The 14,355-nt window shown below is 41.9% G+C and overlaps 1 protein-coding gene across 3 annotated transcripts in view; it reads right to left on the bottom strand.

Annotated features, from left to right (window-relative positions):
• The window catches only part of dync1li1 (dynein, cytoplasmic 1, light intermediate chain 1), an 81,391-nt gene that overhangs the window by 31,288 nt on the left and 35,748 nt on the right, over nucleotides 1-14,355 (bottom strand). For 2 of the 3 annotated variants that reach the window (XM_085987982.1, XM_085987983.1), the window contains exons 4-6: nucleotides 9,567-9,797; nucleotides 6,469-6,638; nucleotides 499-592 (exon numbers count right to left, since the gene is read on the bottom strand). In XM_085987982.1, coding sequence (XP_085844108.1) covers nucleotides 499-592; nucleotides 6,469-6,638; nucleotides 9,567-9,797 — 495 coding nt within the window. The remainder of the gene's footprint in view (nucleotides 1-498; nucleotides 593-6,468; nucleotides 6,639-9,566; nucleotides 9,798-14,355) is intronic. The other variant, XM_085987984.1, reaches the window with a different exon arrangement.

A 14,355-nucleotide genomic window follows, 5' to 3' on the forward strand; every position in this document is an offset into this window, starting at 1 on the left:
AATTGAGGGCACCAACAACCCAAGAAGGCGGCCCAACACCAGCATCAATCACTTCTCTTTCTTCCTTTGAAATTACAGGAATGTAAGTTGCTTAACTACATGTTTACCATCTTTATAAATAACATAGCTTTAAAATGTTAAACAGCCCAAGATTTTTCATTCAGTATTTTTATGGAGAACCATCCAGTAAATAAATTGTGGGGTTGTACAGCTTGATAATTTTTTCATTCACCTCCTTTTCATTGCATACTATCACCTTCAGTATAATTTGTACATTTTTTGCCCCAGAAGACATTTCAACCATTTAAGAAAATGATGTTTGATTGGAAAGGAATTATTTTCCAAAATTCTTCATGATACACAATGCTATTGAATGAAACGAGCATCACAATGTCAGAACTTTTTTTTACTTGCAAACATACATGACCTATTTGCTGTGAGAAGGGGTAGACAAATACTATTTCTCTAACATTACGGCATCAAGAGTATAAAGGATACACTGTAGGCAAAACCTACGGATGTGTGACTGAATGAAGTCAAAGTGTTCATCTCTGTAGTCATGTTCCTTTTCCAGTTGACTAATTGCATCACACTACAGATAACACACACACAGAATAATATACCTTGCGACTGTACTAGCTTTTACTGACAATTATTTAGAAAGGAATAAAGCAACAAAATGTGTGAGCCACCCACTCATCTAGCTGCTCCTTAAATTAAGGAGGAAAACATAAACCCTACCTGGTTATAATTATTTTATTTCTTACTCTTAGCTAACAGGGTAAATAGAGGCACCACAGAGTTCCAACACTGAACGGGATTAATTTTGAATTGTTCTAGCAAAGAATGGTAATGACCTCCTTCCGTGCTGTAAACTTTTTTCAGAGGGCTACCCACACAACAATACAGGGACACTGGATGCCAAGTACACTGACTGCCAATAGCATTGCATCTTACTCCCTGTAGACAGTCCTTTAGGACTTATGAAAAGTTCAAGAGGACTGAAAGCTGGGAGGGAAGTATATTCATACGTACAAGTTTTATTTGCAGTCAACATTTGGTAATGTTGAAGTCAATGGAATATTGGACTTCACTTAGTAATAGTACTATAGTAATAGGGGATTCTATTGTAAGGGGAATAGATAGGCGTTTCTGCGGTCGCAAACGAGACTCCAGGATGGTGTGTTGCCTCCCTGGTGCAAGGGTCAAGGATGTCTCAGAGCGGCTGCAGAACATCTTGGAAGGGGAGGGTGAACAGCCAGTTGTCGTGGTGCATATAGGCACCAACGATATAGGTAAAAAGCAGGAAGAGGTCCTAAAAGCGGAATATAGGGAGTTAGGAGGTAAATTAAAAAATAGGACCTCAAAAGGTAGTAATCTCAGGATTGCTACCAGTGCCACGTGCTAGTCAGAGTAGAAATAGAAGGATATTTCAGATGAGTACGTGGCTGGAGGAATGGTGCAACGGGCAGGGATTCAAGTTCCTGGGACATTGGAACCGGTTCTGGGGGAGGTGGGACCAGTTCAAACCGGATGGTTTGCACCTGGGCAGGGCTGGAACCGATGTCCTAGGGGGGAGTGTTTGCTAGTGCTCTGGGGGAGGGTTTAAACTAAAATGGCAGGGGGTTGGGAACCTGAGCACGGAGACAGAGGAAAGGGAAATGAGAATAAAAGCAAAAGCTAGGAAGGAGAAAAGCAAAAGTGGCAGTCAGAGAAATCAACGGTTTAAATCAAACGCGGCCACAGTAAATAATAATGCTAATAGGCCTAAGAGCGTTAAAAAAACAAGCCTGAAGGCTTTGTGTCTTAATGCGAGGAGCATTCGTAATAAGGTGGATGAATTGGCTGCGCAAATAGAGGTAAACGAATATGATTTGGTTGGGATTACGGAAACGTGGCTCAAGGATGGCCAAGGCTGGGAACTCAACATCCAGGGGTATTCGATATTCAGGTAGCATTACTGGTTAAAGAAGGGATTAACACAATTGTAAGGAAGGATATTAGCTCTGATGATGTGGAATCTGTATGGGTAGAATTGAGAAACACTAAGGGGCAGAAAACATTAGTGGGAGTGGTATATAGACCTCTCAACAGTAAGGCGGAGGTTGGGGATGGCATTAAAAGGGAAATTAAAGAAGCGTGCAATAAGGGCACAGCAGTCATCATGGGTGACTTTAATCTACATATAGATTGGGCCAACCAAATTAGTAACAATACTGTGGAGGAGGAATTCCTGGAGTGTTTACAGGATGGTTTCCTGGACCAATATGTCCAGGAACCAACCAGAGATCAGGCCATCTTAGACTGGGTATTATGTAACGAGAAAGGATTGATTAGCAATCTTGTTGTATGAGGCCCCTTGGGTCGGAGCGATCATAATATGATCGAATTCTTCATTAAGATGGAGAATGAAGTAGTTGACTCAGAGACTAGGGTACTAAATTTAAATAAAGGAAACTACGATGGTCTGAGAGAGTTGGGTAGGATTGATTGGGGAATGTCACTCAAAGGGTTGATGGTGGATAGGCAATGGCAAACATTCAAAGACCGAATGGATGAACTACAGAATTTGTTCATCCCAGTTTGGCATAAAAATAAAACAAAAAAGGTGACTCAACCGTGGCTAACAAGGGAAATTAAAGATAGCATAAGATCCAAGGAGAGGACATATAAAGTGGCCAGAAAAAGCAATAATCCTGAGGATTGGGAGCAGTTTAGGATTCAACAAAGGAGGACAAAGGGATTAATTAAGAAGGGGAAAATAGAATGAGAGTAAGCTGGCAGGGAACATAAAAACTGACTGTAAAAGCTTTTATAGATATGTGAAGAGAAAAAGATTGGTGAAGTCAAGCGTAGGTCCCTTGCAGTCAGAATCAGGGGAATTTATAATGAGGAACAAAGAAATGGCAGACCAACTAAATACATATTTTGGTTCTGTCCTCAAAGGAGGACACAAATAACCTCCCAGAGATGCCGGGGAACATAGGGTCTGATGAAAGGGTGGAACTGAAAGAAATCAGTATGTGTAGGGAAATGGTGTTAGGAAAATTGATGGGACTGAAGGCCGATAAATCCCCAGGGCCTGATAATCCACATCCTAGGGTACTTAAGGAAGTGGCCCTAGAAATAGTAGATGCATTGCTGGTCATCTTCCAGAACTCGATAGACTCTGGAACAGTACCCATAGATTGGAGGGTAGCTAATGTTACCCCACTATTCAAAAAAGGTGGTAGAGAAAAAGCAGGGAATTATAGACCGGTAAGCCGGACATCGGTAGTGGAGAAAATGCTGGAGTCCATTATAAAAGATGTAATAGCAGAGCACTTGGAAAGCAGTGACAGGATCGGACAAAGTCAACATGGATTTACAAAAGGTAAATCGTGCTTGACTAATCTACTGGAATTTTTTGAGGATGTAACTGGTAAAATAGATAAGGGAGAACCGGTGGATGTGGTGTATTTGGACTTTCAGAAGGCTTTCGATAAGGTCCCGCATAAGAGATCAGCGTGCAAAATTAAGCCACATGGGATTGGGGGCAAGGTATTGACTTGGATAGAGAACTGGTTGGCGGATAGAAAGCAAAGAGTTGGAATAAACGGGTCGTTTTCCGAGTGGCAGGCAGTGACTAGTGGGGTACCACAAGGATCGGTCCTAGGACCCCAGCTGTTCACAATATATATTAATGATCTGGATGAGGGAATTGGATGTAATATCTCCAAATCTGCAGACGACAGAAAGCTGGGTGGGAGGGTATGCTGTGAGGAGGATGTCATGAAACTCCAGAACGATTTGGGCAGGTTGGGTGATTGGGCAGAAACATGGCAAATGCACTATAATGTGGATAAATGAGAGGTTATCCACTTTGGTGGCAAAAACAGGAAGGCAGATTATTTGAATGGCAATAGATTGGGAGAAGGGGAAGTGCAAAGAGACCTGGGTGTTCTTGGGCACCAGTCGCTGAAGGTAAGCATGCAGGTGCAGCAGGCGGTTAAGAGGGCAAACGGTATGTTGGCCTTCGTAGCAAGAGGGTTCGAGTACAGGAACAAGGATGGCTTGCTGCAGTTGTACAGGGCCTTGGTGAGACCACACCTTGAGTATTGTGTGCAGTTTTGGTCGCCTTATCTGAGGAAGGACGTTCTTGTCATGGAAGGAGTGCAGCGAAGATTCACCAGGCTGATACCTGGGATGGCAGGAATGACGTATGAGGAGAGATTGTGTCGATTGGGCTTATACTCACTGGAGTTTAGAAGATTGAGAGGGGATCTCATCGAAACCTATAAAATTCTGTCAGGTCTGGACAGACTAGATGCAGGAAGGATGTTTCCGATGGCCGGGGAGTCCAGAACCAGAGGTCATAGTCTAAGGATAAGGGGTAAGCCATTTAGGACTGAAATGAGGAGGAATTTCTTCACCCAGAGAGTGGTGAACCTGTAGAATTCTCTGACACAGAGGGTGGTGGAGGCCAGTTCATTAAATATATTCAAGAAGGAGTTGAATATATTTCTTAAGGCTAAAGGGATATGGGGAGAAGGCAGGGACAGGGTACTGAATTTGGATGAGCAGCCATGATCTCATTGAATGGCGGAGCAGGTTCGAGGGGCCGAATGGCCTACTCCTGCTCCTATGTTTCTATGTTTCACTTCTTTTTTGGGCTCCATAGCACTATGAAAAGCATCACGGGTATCCTGTAAAGTCTATGGGGCAGAATTTGCGGTCGGTATGATGGCGTCGAGTACATCGTCATACCGCATTTGAAATTGACCGCAAGTTCTGACTTGACAGATCATCCGCTGCGACTGTGAAATCCTTATTGCTGGTGCATAGTTGGGCTAATTGCCCACCAACTGCCCAGCAATTACACAGGAAAATTTTACGGCTGGTGCAAACAGGCGCAGGAGGCTGTTTGTACAGCGTGGGGGGTGGGGGTGGATGAGATATGCAGCAGCTTGAAATATACACTCGCTGCGATTAAAAAAATCTTCAAAATAAATATCTATATCCCCCTATCTCCTGATCCCAACACAACTCGCAGAGACGAATAGGCAAAGGGTGAAAACAATCTACCAAGAATGAGACACATTCATTTATTAATATAATAACTGGGGTGAGGGAGTTTATAGGAAAAAAAAAAAAAAAAAAAAAAAAAAATCGAACTGGACATCGGATATTTCTTTTTAGTGATTGGAGCACCGCCCATAAGTTTACGCACAAGTGTGCCCCTGGGATCCGCGGGCCACTACTCTACGCTCCGCAGCAAAGCAATGCAAGTTTTCAAAAGGGGCCTCGCACCAGGTAAGTGCGGATTTCTTTCGGAGGTTGGCGGCATACTCCTTAGCCACGCCGGCGACCGCAATTTCAGGGCCTATGGTTATCTCATTATGCAGGGCAACCATTTGCCAAATTAAAGAATTTATCCAGGGAATTTAAAATTAACTTTAAATTGAGAAATTGCCATGTACATGGGGAAAGCTTACAGACCAGAATAATTTTTTAGAGTGAATTCTTAACTTTTGCACGTTAAGTATTTGGATAAATTTGCATTTCATGGACCAAAGTTTGGACTCCTGAAATCCTAATTTGGATTTTAACATTATTTACAAAGCTGGCCTCCAGTATACCACAAGGGAAAACCAATACACCAGTTAACAGAAAAAGTATCCTAATATATCAACTGGATATCCCTCCAAAAATATAGAATGGATTTTTTTCTTAATCACATGAAAGCAGTAACAATATTCATTTCATTTATAATGTCACAGAAGTGATCCTTCCAAAACACAATTATATAGAAATAATTTTACACAACAATTCAGTGACAACAGAAACACACATAGGCACCACTAGTAAAGTGTAGTACATGTCTATCACAGTGGAAAACCAGGGTTTATTAAAATTATTTTAGAAACCAGATACATATCGATAGCACAATTTTTGTGGGATCTTACTGGCTCAGAGATACTTAATCATGAGAACTAGAAAACACTTGTGTTAACAAAATCTTATTTGTGGTGCAACAGGCTTTAGAAGTTGTCATTTTTGATTTCCTTTTTTGTGTACCTGGATAATGTCATCACTGGCTCCTCAGGAAACCAGATCACTTGTTGCAAGTATCTGACTGAGTTAAGTCACAATTTATATTGGTTAGCCACGGTTGCATTAAACATTAGTCAGTTTTGTGCAACACGCTATTCTGGTTCTTAAAATCCAGAGTAGAGAGATTTCAAACAGCTAGTTGTAGATTCCAAGTATTCTTCAAGCCTGTGAGTAATAATTGGAGGCCACCAGATTGCCAACATTAATTGTTTTAATTGGGATAAGCTACTTGAACCATTCTTTATGTGCAAATATTTTTCCCAGTCATAAAAGGTTTAAAGAGGGGGGGAAAAGACAGGCTTTGTAAATCACACAAAAATTACTCAAGCAAAATAATGTGATTTATCAAGTTTTAACATTTTTTCATATACAAACCTTGGTGCAGACTATTAGGACTGGAGTGCCAAGATTATGTGTAAGTGTATTTGAACCGAGAGGCAAGACCACGCTTTCTTCATTTGCTTCTTGTGATACAGTATTTCTTCGCTGTGGAGAAACTGGTAATTCCTTATCTGGCTCTTCATATTCTTGAAACTCTTTCACCACTGTGGATAGAAAAAACTAAGTGTAAAAAGTATTAGGCACTAAATTAGTATCCTACTTGGGCTGCGTGTAATTAATTTTCAAAACATTACATTTAATGACATGCAGTATAGTTGCTGCAGTTTCTTATTCACTGGGTAACATTGCATAAAAGCACTGATGCCAAGGAGTTTAAAAAGTTAGCAAAAACATAAATGAATAGCGGCTGTAAAGGTCTACGTTTGTAAGGGGTTTTCTTTTACTATTAGAAACAGCATTTCACAAATTGTTAAGTGCTTTCAGGGAACACATCAGTTATTTGAGAAAAGCAAGCAAGCCTCACACAATTGGAGAGATTCAATGCCCCTTTAACCCTTGCTCAGTAACATAAGCATTAATGACAAACAGTATTTTCACATTTTCCTTCAAACTTTAACATTGTGCAGAAGTTTACATGCTTTCTTACTATATGTTTTGTGACAGTACGTGCTACAATACACATTTCACAATACTTGTACTGAGGGTCATAAATAGCTATACAGTTCTACATATTAGAGCAGGGTGGATCATCTCCAGACACAGGTGGGGGTGGGCAGGTGCAGGGAGGTGTGGACACCATTTCTTGTGCACTTAAAAAATATTTTCCTATATATTTTTGTAGATCTCAGATACACAAACATATTAAAGGACACTACATTACTTGGATTTGATGTCAAAACTTTCACTTGCTGCTTTGGGCTATACTGATCAACAGGTACAAACAGTGAGCTCCTTGGCTTGGTGAACTGTGTTAGTGAAATCATGTGGACTGGTGAACCTGGCAAGAAAAGCTGAAATACGAATCTTCAAGAAAACTTTACTCTATTTGTTACCATTAGTAAATACTACAAAGACTATATCCACTTAGTCATGCAATATTGTCCTGCTGTTTGACATCTGTTGCTTCTAAACTCAGCTTTCTAAAACATGGGTACTTTCCAGCAGGGTGACAGGATAGCAATTAAGACTACATGTGGCTAAGTTTCCCCATTGCGCACCTCCCACCCCCACCTTCAGACCAACTGCACGGCTTCTGTTGCTGCCGAGACCTAATGGGCAGTTATTGTTGTCACTGTAGTAGTGGGTTCTTAACAGTATGTGGCACTGTTGGCAAAACCAAATTGTTTTATTGCAAAAAGCAAAGCTTAAAAAGTAAAACAATAAAAGTGGTTCAGACAACCATCAGATAAGATATTCATGAGAAAAGTTGTATGTTAAGCACGGAGAGAGAAATCAGGATCACTTGCTTTTTAAACCCATTTTTCTTTTCTTCATTTACCCTCCAATTTTCTCCTCTTCTAAAGATGCTAATTCTTGTTCAGGTGCGATCCTATGAGTGCTGGCAGCTTTATATTTAACTTGTCCAAGTGGCCATTCTTCATGCGTGAACCAGCAAGCTATTTCATCATGGCTGGTATCGCAGATGATCTTCATTCTGCTCTCAGCCAACGTCCACAGACAATCACTTTCCCGCAGGAGTCACTGGATAATACACCTGGCAAGGTAAATAGGGTGGAGGCCATAGCACCAGGTACTTCAAGGGGCCTTGGAATATGTACTAAGTTCACTTTTGTTGCATGTAATGGAGTAATTATCATTTTGGAAAACCCTTTGGTGAAGGCAACAAGGCACAGCATTACGCATTAATGAAGGACATCAAGAATTCAGTAACAAACAATTATCTTCAATTTCATACTCATTTTGATGAATCTTCAGTACTTCAAAATGAGACTTTAAAATGATTTTAATTTGCAACATGTATCTGGTTAAGTCACTCAGCATATGCGGAGAAAAATACATTTTTCTAGACGGATACTATTCCTGCAAACAGATTTCACCCTGCTGAAAGCATAAATTTAATAACATTTAGCAGAGGTACGATTTGCAGCGAAGGATACTGAATTGCAAAAATACTCAAAAATAAAACAAACCTGAGATGCTGGATGCATAGCTGAGATGCTGCAGGCACTACCCAACAGCAAAAACTGTATTTTGCAATTCACTAGAGTACCTTTTGAAAAAAAAATTGTATTTTGAATATTTTATGGAGCCACTGTACATTTTGATTACATGGTGCCTGTGGGAGGATTACATTGGTATGTTAAGATTTCTTGGTATGTTTCTCTTTGCACTCGGAGCAATGCAGGTTTTAGGATTGAGGCAGTCACGAAACAAGAGTACGAGGACAGGTTGGAGATATCACTTGCAGCAAAAAATGGGGCAACTGAATTTTACAGCGTACATACCACATTACATAAACTACACAAATTTCCTCTCTTCCTACCTGATGGGGCTGTGGGCAGAAAGGCATCCTCTCACACATATTCTGGTCATGCTCCCTATTCAGCCATGCTGCATGGTGACTTGGGATATTACAAGAACCAGGGTCACAGTAAGTGATTTAAGTCAAACTGTGTTGCATACTAGTGTTTTGGGAATTCTCTCCTTTGTTCTGCAAAAAAAAAAGCAAACTAGTGGCAGTTGTTGGGCCTACTGACTGGAGCGTGAGGGGCCCCTGTAAGATGCAGACTATCACAATTCTCATCACAAGCAGTAAGGTGACCTCCCAAACCAGCTGTAATGGCGTGCAGCCCTCTCCACAATAAGCATATGGCTGAAGAACTTGAATTGAGAAACATTGCAATCCAAATGAATGATATTCAACCTTGAACTGGAAAATGCTGAAAGTAGTCTAGGGTCCATTCTTGGAAGCTCACACAACACAAACCCTTTCTCCTCCTCCTCCACCCTCTCCAATTTCTCCCAGTGGGAGAAAGTGAAGCGACCGTTCAAAAACAAGCCAAGATAGTTACCCCAACAGCCATAGTACATTTTTAATAGAAAAATAAATGAATATTTAATGAGAAATACATTATAATATGTTTGCTACTTCCATACAGCATAGGACTTACAATTTTGTTCCATTTCTTTCATTTCCTCTGGTGGTATTTTTAGTTTGTCAATGTGTTCTTGAAAAACGTTGGCCCACTTCTGTAATGAATCCATGACCATCCAAGGCCGGGACATGTCCACCACCAGCATAAGCAGAGTGTCTTTTATGTTATCAGACGTAACTGCAAACTTCAGGAGACCTTTATGGTAAGTGTCACCATCCAAGATCCAAACATTGCATCGAGTATGATCTGTTAATACAAGATCCCACAAAGGAAAATAAAACAACCAAAGTTCTCATAACAAGTCATGCAATATTCAGGATTCTACAGTTTAATCATTTCTGGATTATTTTTGTTTTTCCTTCTGCTGGCACATAGGCTTTCATGAGCCTTTGCACTAATTGCACTGAATACATTTATCTTCTTCTAAGCATGTCTATCTGAAATGCTTAGAAGAGGAAGACCAACGGAAGAATGCCTGGAACATCAGGCTCCGTGCCCACCTTCCTGTGCTAACACACCATCATCTGCAGACAAGTGAACATCTCGCTTTGGCAGATGGTCAATGCATGTTGAGGCTCCTATTCCCAAAAGAATCTAGGGCAGCAGACTTGATGGCACAACTAAGATACATGAATATCTGACAAACTGTAATGTTGGATGCTTTCAATAATTAGAACCGTTTCTGGGGGAGGTGGGACTTCTACAAGCCAGACGGGTTGCACCCCAACGGGAATGGGACCAATATCCTCGCGGGAAGGTTTGCTAGTGCTGTTGGGGAGGGTTTAAACTAGCTTGGCAGGGGTTGGGAACCTAAGTATAAAGTTAATAGGGAGGGAAGAAAAACTGGAATTGGAAAACAAAAATGTAGAAAGCAAATTGGAAGAACAGAGGAATCAAGGGCTAGATAGTAGTCAACAAGGAGGTATAAATGGTATATACTTCAATGCAAGGAGTATAGCGAACAAGGCAGATGAGCTGAGGGCACAGGTAGATACTTGGGACTATGATATTATAGCTATTACAGAGACGTGGCTGAAAGAGGGGCAGGTATGGCAGCTCAACATTCCTGGTTACAGGATTTTCAAACAGGATAGAGAGGGAGGGAAAAAGGGAGGGGGGTCGTGGTATTGATTAAAGAAACTATTACAGCTGTGAGGAGGGATGATATAGAAACATAGAAGATAGGAGTAGGCCACTTGGCCCTTCGAGCCTGCTCCGCCATTCAATGAGATCATGGCTGATCATCCAAATTCAGTACCCTGTCCCTGCCTTCTCCCCATATCCCTTGATCTCTTTAGCCTTAAGAAATATATCCAACTCTTTCTTGAATATATTTAATGAACTGGCCTCCACCGCCCTCTGTGGCAGGGAATTCCACAGGTTCACCACTCTCTGGGTGAAGAAATTCCTCCTCATTTCAGTCCTAAATGTCCTACCCCTTATCCTTAGACTATGACCCCTGGTTCTGGACTCCCCGACCATCGGGAACATCCTTCCTGCATCTAGTCTGTCCAGGCCTGACAGAATTTTATAGGTTTCGATGAGATCCCCTCTCAATCTTCTAAACTCCAGTGAGTATAAGCCCAATCGACACAATCTCTCCTCATACGTCATTCCTGCCATCCCAGGTATCAGCCTGGTGAATCTTCGCTGCACTCCTTCCATGGCAAGTACGTCCTTCCTCAGATAAGGTGACCAAAACTGCACACAATACTCAAGGTGTGGTCTCACCAAGGCCCTGTACAACTGTAGCAAGACAGCCTTGTTCCTGTACTCGAACCCTCTTGCTACGAAGGCCAACATACCATTTGCCTTCTTAACCGCCTGCTGCACCTGCATGCTTACCTTGGCTAAATCCCCTCTGAGCTTAGCAAAATTTGCTTTTCCCAAATTTAGAATTTTTATTCCTGGTCTATCCATGTCCTTTTCCATAACTACTTTAAATCTAACAGAATTATGTTCTCTAGCACCAAAATGTTCCCCCACTGATGCGCCTTCCACCTGCCCAGCTTCTTTCCCTAAAACTAAGTCCAGAACCATCCCCACCAGTACGTATTTGGAGGGATCATCAAACGAGGCCATATGGATCGAATTGAAAAATAAAAAAGGCATGATCACACTGCTGGGAGTGTACTACAGACCCCCAAACAGTGAGAGGGAGATAGAAGAACAAATATGTAGACAAATTTCTAAGACGTGCAAAAACTATAGGGCAGTAATAGTAGGGGATTTCAACTACCCCAATATTAACTGGGATAAAACGAGTGTGAAGGGTATAGAGGGTGCGGAATTCCTAAAATGCATCCAGGAGAACTTTAGCCAGTACGTAGCAAGCCCAACAAGGGCGGGGGCGGTTCTGGACTTAGTTTTAGGGACTGAAGCTGGGCAGGTGGAAGGCGCATCAGTGGGGGAACATTTTGGTGCTAGAGAACATAATTCTGTTAGATTTAAAGTAGTTATGGAAAAGGACAAGGATAGACCAGGAATAAAAATTCTAAATTTGGGAAAAGCAAATTTTGCTAAGCTCAGAGGGGATTTAGCCATAGTGGACTGGAAACAGCTACTTGAAGGTAAATCAGTGTCAGAGCAGTGGGAGGCATTCAAGGAGGAGATCCGGAGGGGTCAGACCAAATATGTGCCCTTAAAGAGCCCCCTGGGACATGCAGGGTAGGATAAAGAAAAAAAAGGTGTATGACAGATACCAAGGGCTAAATACTCCAGAATCTTTAGAGTACAGAAAGTGCAGGGGTGCAATTAAAAAAGGATATTAGGAAAGCAAAGAGAGCATGAAAAATTCTTGGCAAGTAAAATCAAGGAAAACCCAAAGATGTTTTATAAATATATTAAGAGTAAGAGGATAACTAAAGAAAGGGTAGGGCCTATTAGAGATCATGAGGGTAATGTGTGTGTGGAGGCAGGAGACGTCGGTAGGGTTCTTAATGAATACATTGCGTCTGTTTTCACAAAGCAGAGGGGCGAAGCAGGGGGGGAGGAGTGTGAAATATTAGATGAAATAAGCATAGTGAGAGAGGAAGTATTAAGGGGTTTAGCAGCTTTAAAATCCCCAGGCCCGGATGAAATGTATCCCAGGCTGTTAAGTGAAGCAAGAGAAAATAGCAGAGGCCCTGACCATCATTTTCCAATCCTCTCTGGCTTCAGGTGTGGTTTGGAGGACTGCTAATGTGGTACCCTTGTTTAAAAAGGGAGAAAAGGATAGACCGAGTAATTACAGGCCAGTCAGCCTAACCTCAGTGGTGGGAAAATTATTGGGAAGAATTCTGAAGGACAGGATAAATCTTCATTTAGAAAGACACGGATTAATCAAGGATAGTCAGCATGGATTTGTTAAAGGAAGGTCGTGTCTAACAAACTTGATTGAATTTTTTGAGGAGGTAACAAGGAGGGTAGTGCATTTGATGTAGTTTATATGGATTTTAGCAAGGCTTTTGATAAGGTTCCACATGGCAGACTGGTCACGAAGTTAAAAGCCCATGGGATCTAGGGCAAAGTGTCAAATTGGATTCAAAACTGGCTCGGAGACAGGAAGCAGGGGGTAAATGGTTGATGGGTGTTTTTGTGACTGGAAGACTGTTTCCAGTGGGGTTCCACAGGGCTCAGTACTAGGTCCCTTGCTTTTTGTGGTATATATCAATGATCTAGACTTGAATATAGGGGGTATGATTAAGAAGTTTGCAGATGATACTAAAATCAGCTGTGTGGTTGATACTGAAGAAGGAAGCTGTAGACTGCAGGAAAATATCAATAAATTGGTCAGGTGGGCAGAACAGTGGCAAATGGAATTAAATCCGGAGAAGTGAGAGGTAATGCATTTGGGGAGGGCTAACAAGGAAAGGGAATGCACATTAAATGGTAGGACATGGCGTAGTGTAGAGGAACAAAGGGACCTTGGAGTGCATGTCCACAGATCCCTGAAGGTAGCAGGCCAGGTAGATAAGGTGGTTAAGAAGGCATACGGAATGCTTGCCTTTATTAGCCGTGGCATAGAATACAAGAGCAGGGGGGTTATGTTTCAACTGTATAAAACACTAGTTAGGCCTCAGCTAGAATACTGCGTGCAGTTCTGGTCACCACATTACAGGAAAGATGTGATTGCACTAGAGAGGGGACAGAGGAGATTTACAAGGATGTTGCCAGGAGTAGAGAATCTTAGCTATGAGGAAAGACTGGATAGGCTAGATCTGTTTTCCTTGGAACAGAGGAGGCTGAGGGGAGACCTTATTGAGGTGTATAAAATTATGAGGGGCATAGATAAAGTGGATAGAAAGGACCTATTTCCCTTAGCAGAGGGGTCAAAAACCAGGAGGCACAGATTTAAAGTAATTGGTGGAAGGTTTAGAGGGGATTCGAGGGGAAGTTTCTTCACCCAGAGGGTTGTGGGGGTCTGGAACTCACTGCCTGAAAGGGTGGTAGAGGCAGGAACCCTAACCACATTTTAAAAAGTACTTGGATGTGCACTTGGGATGCGCACTTGGGATGCTCTAACCTGCAGGGCTACGGACTAAGAGCTGGGAAGTGGGATTAGGCTGGATAGCTCTTTGTTGGCTGGCGCGGACACGATGGGCCGAAATGGTCTCCTTCCATGCTGTAACTTTCTATGATTCTTGAAAGCACCCAAATCACAGTACGTCATACAGCTGACACACACAGTGGCAGCAACAGTTAGCTGTAGCCTAAAACTTATTGCTACTTCTTGGTAAGCATGCTGTTAATGATCTATAGTGATGGTGCCATGAAGTGGCACAGAAGGAAAACTGGGTCACAATCATGCAGCATTACCTTCACT

This window comes from Somniosus microcephalus, chromosome 5, assembly GCF_052327205.1.
Source record: "Somniosus microcephalus isolate GS21.2 chromosome 5, FLI_Smic_1.0, whole genome shotgun sequence".
NCBI lineage: Eukaryota > Metazoa > Chordata > Chondrichthyes > Squaliformes > Somniosidae > Somniosus > Somniosus microcephalus.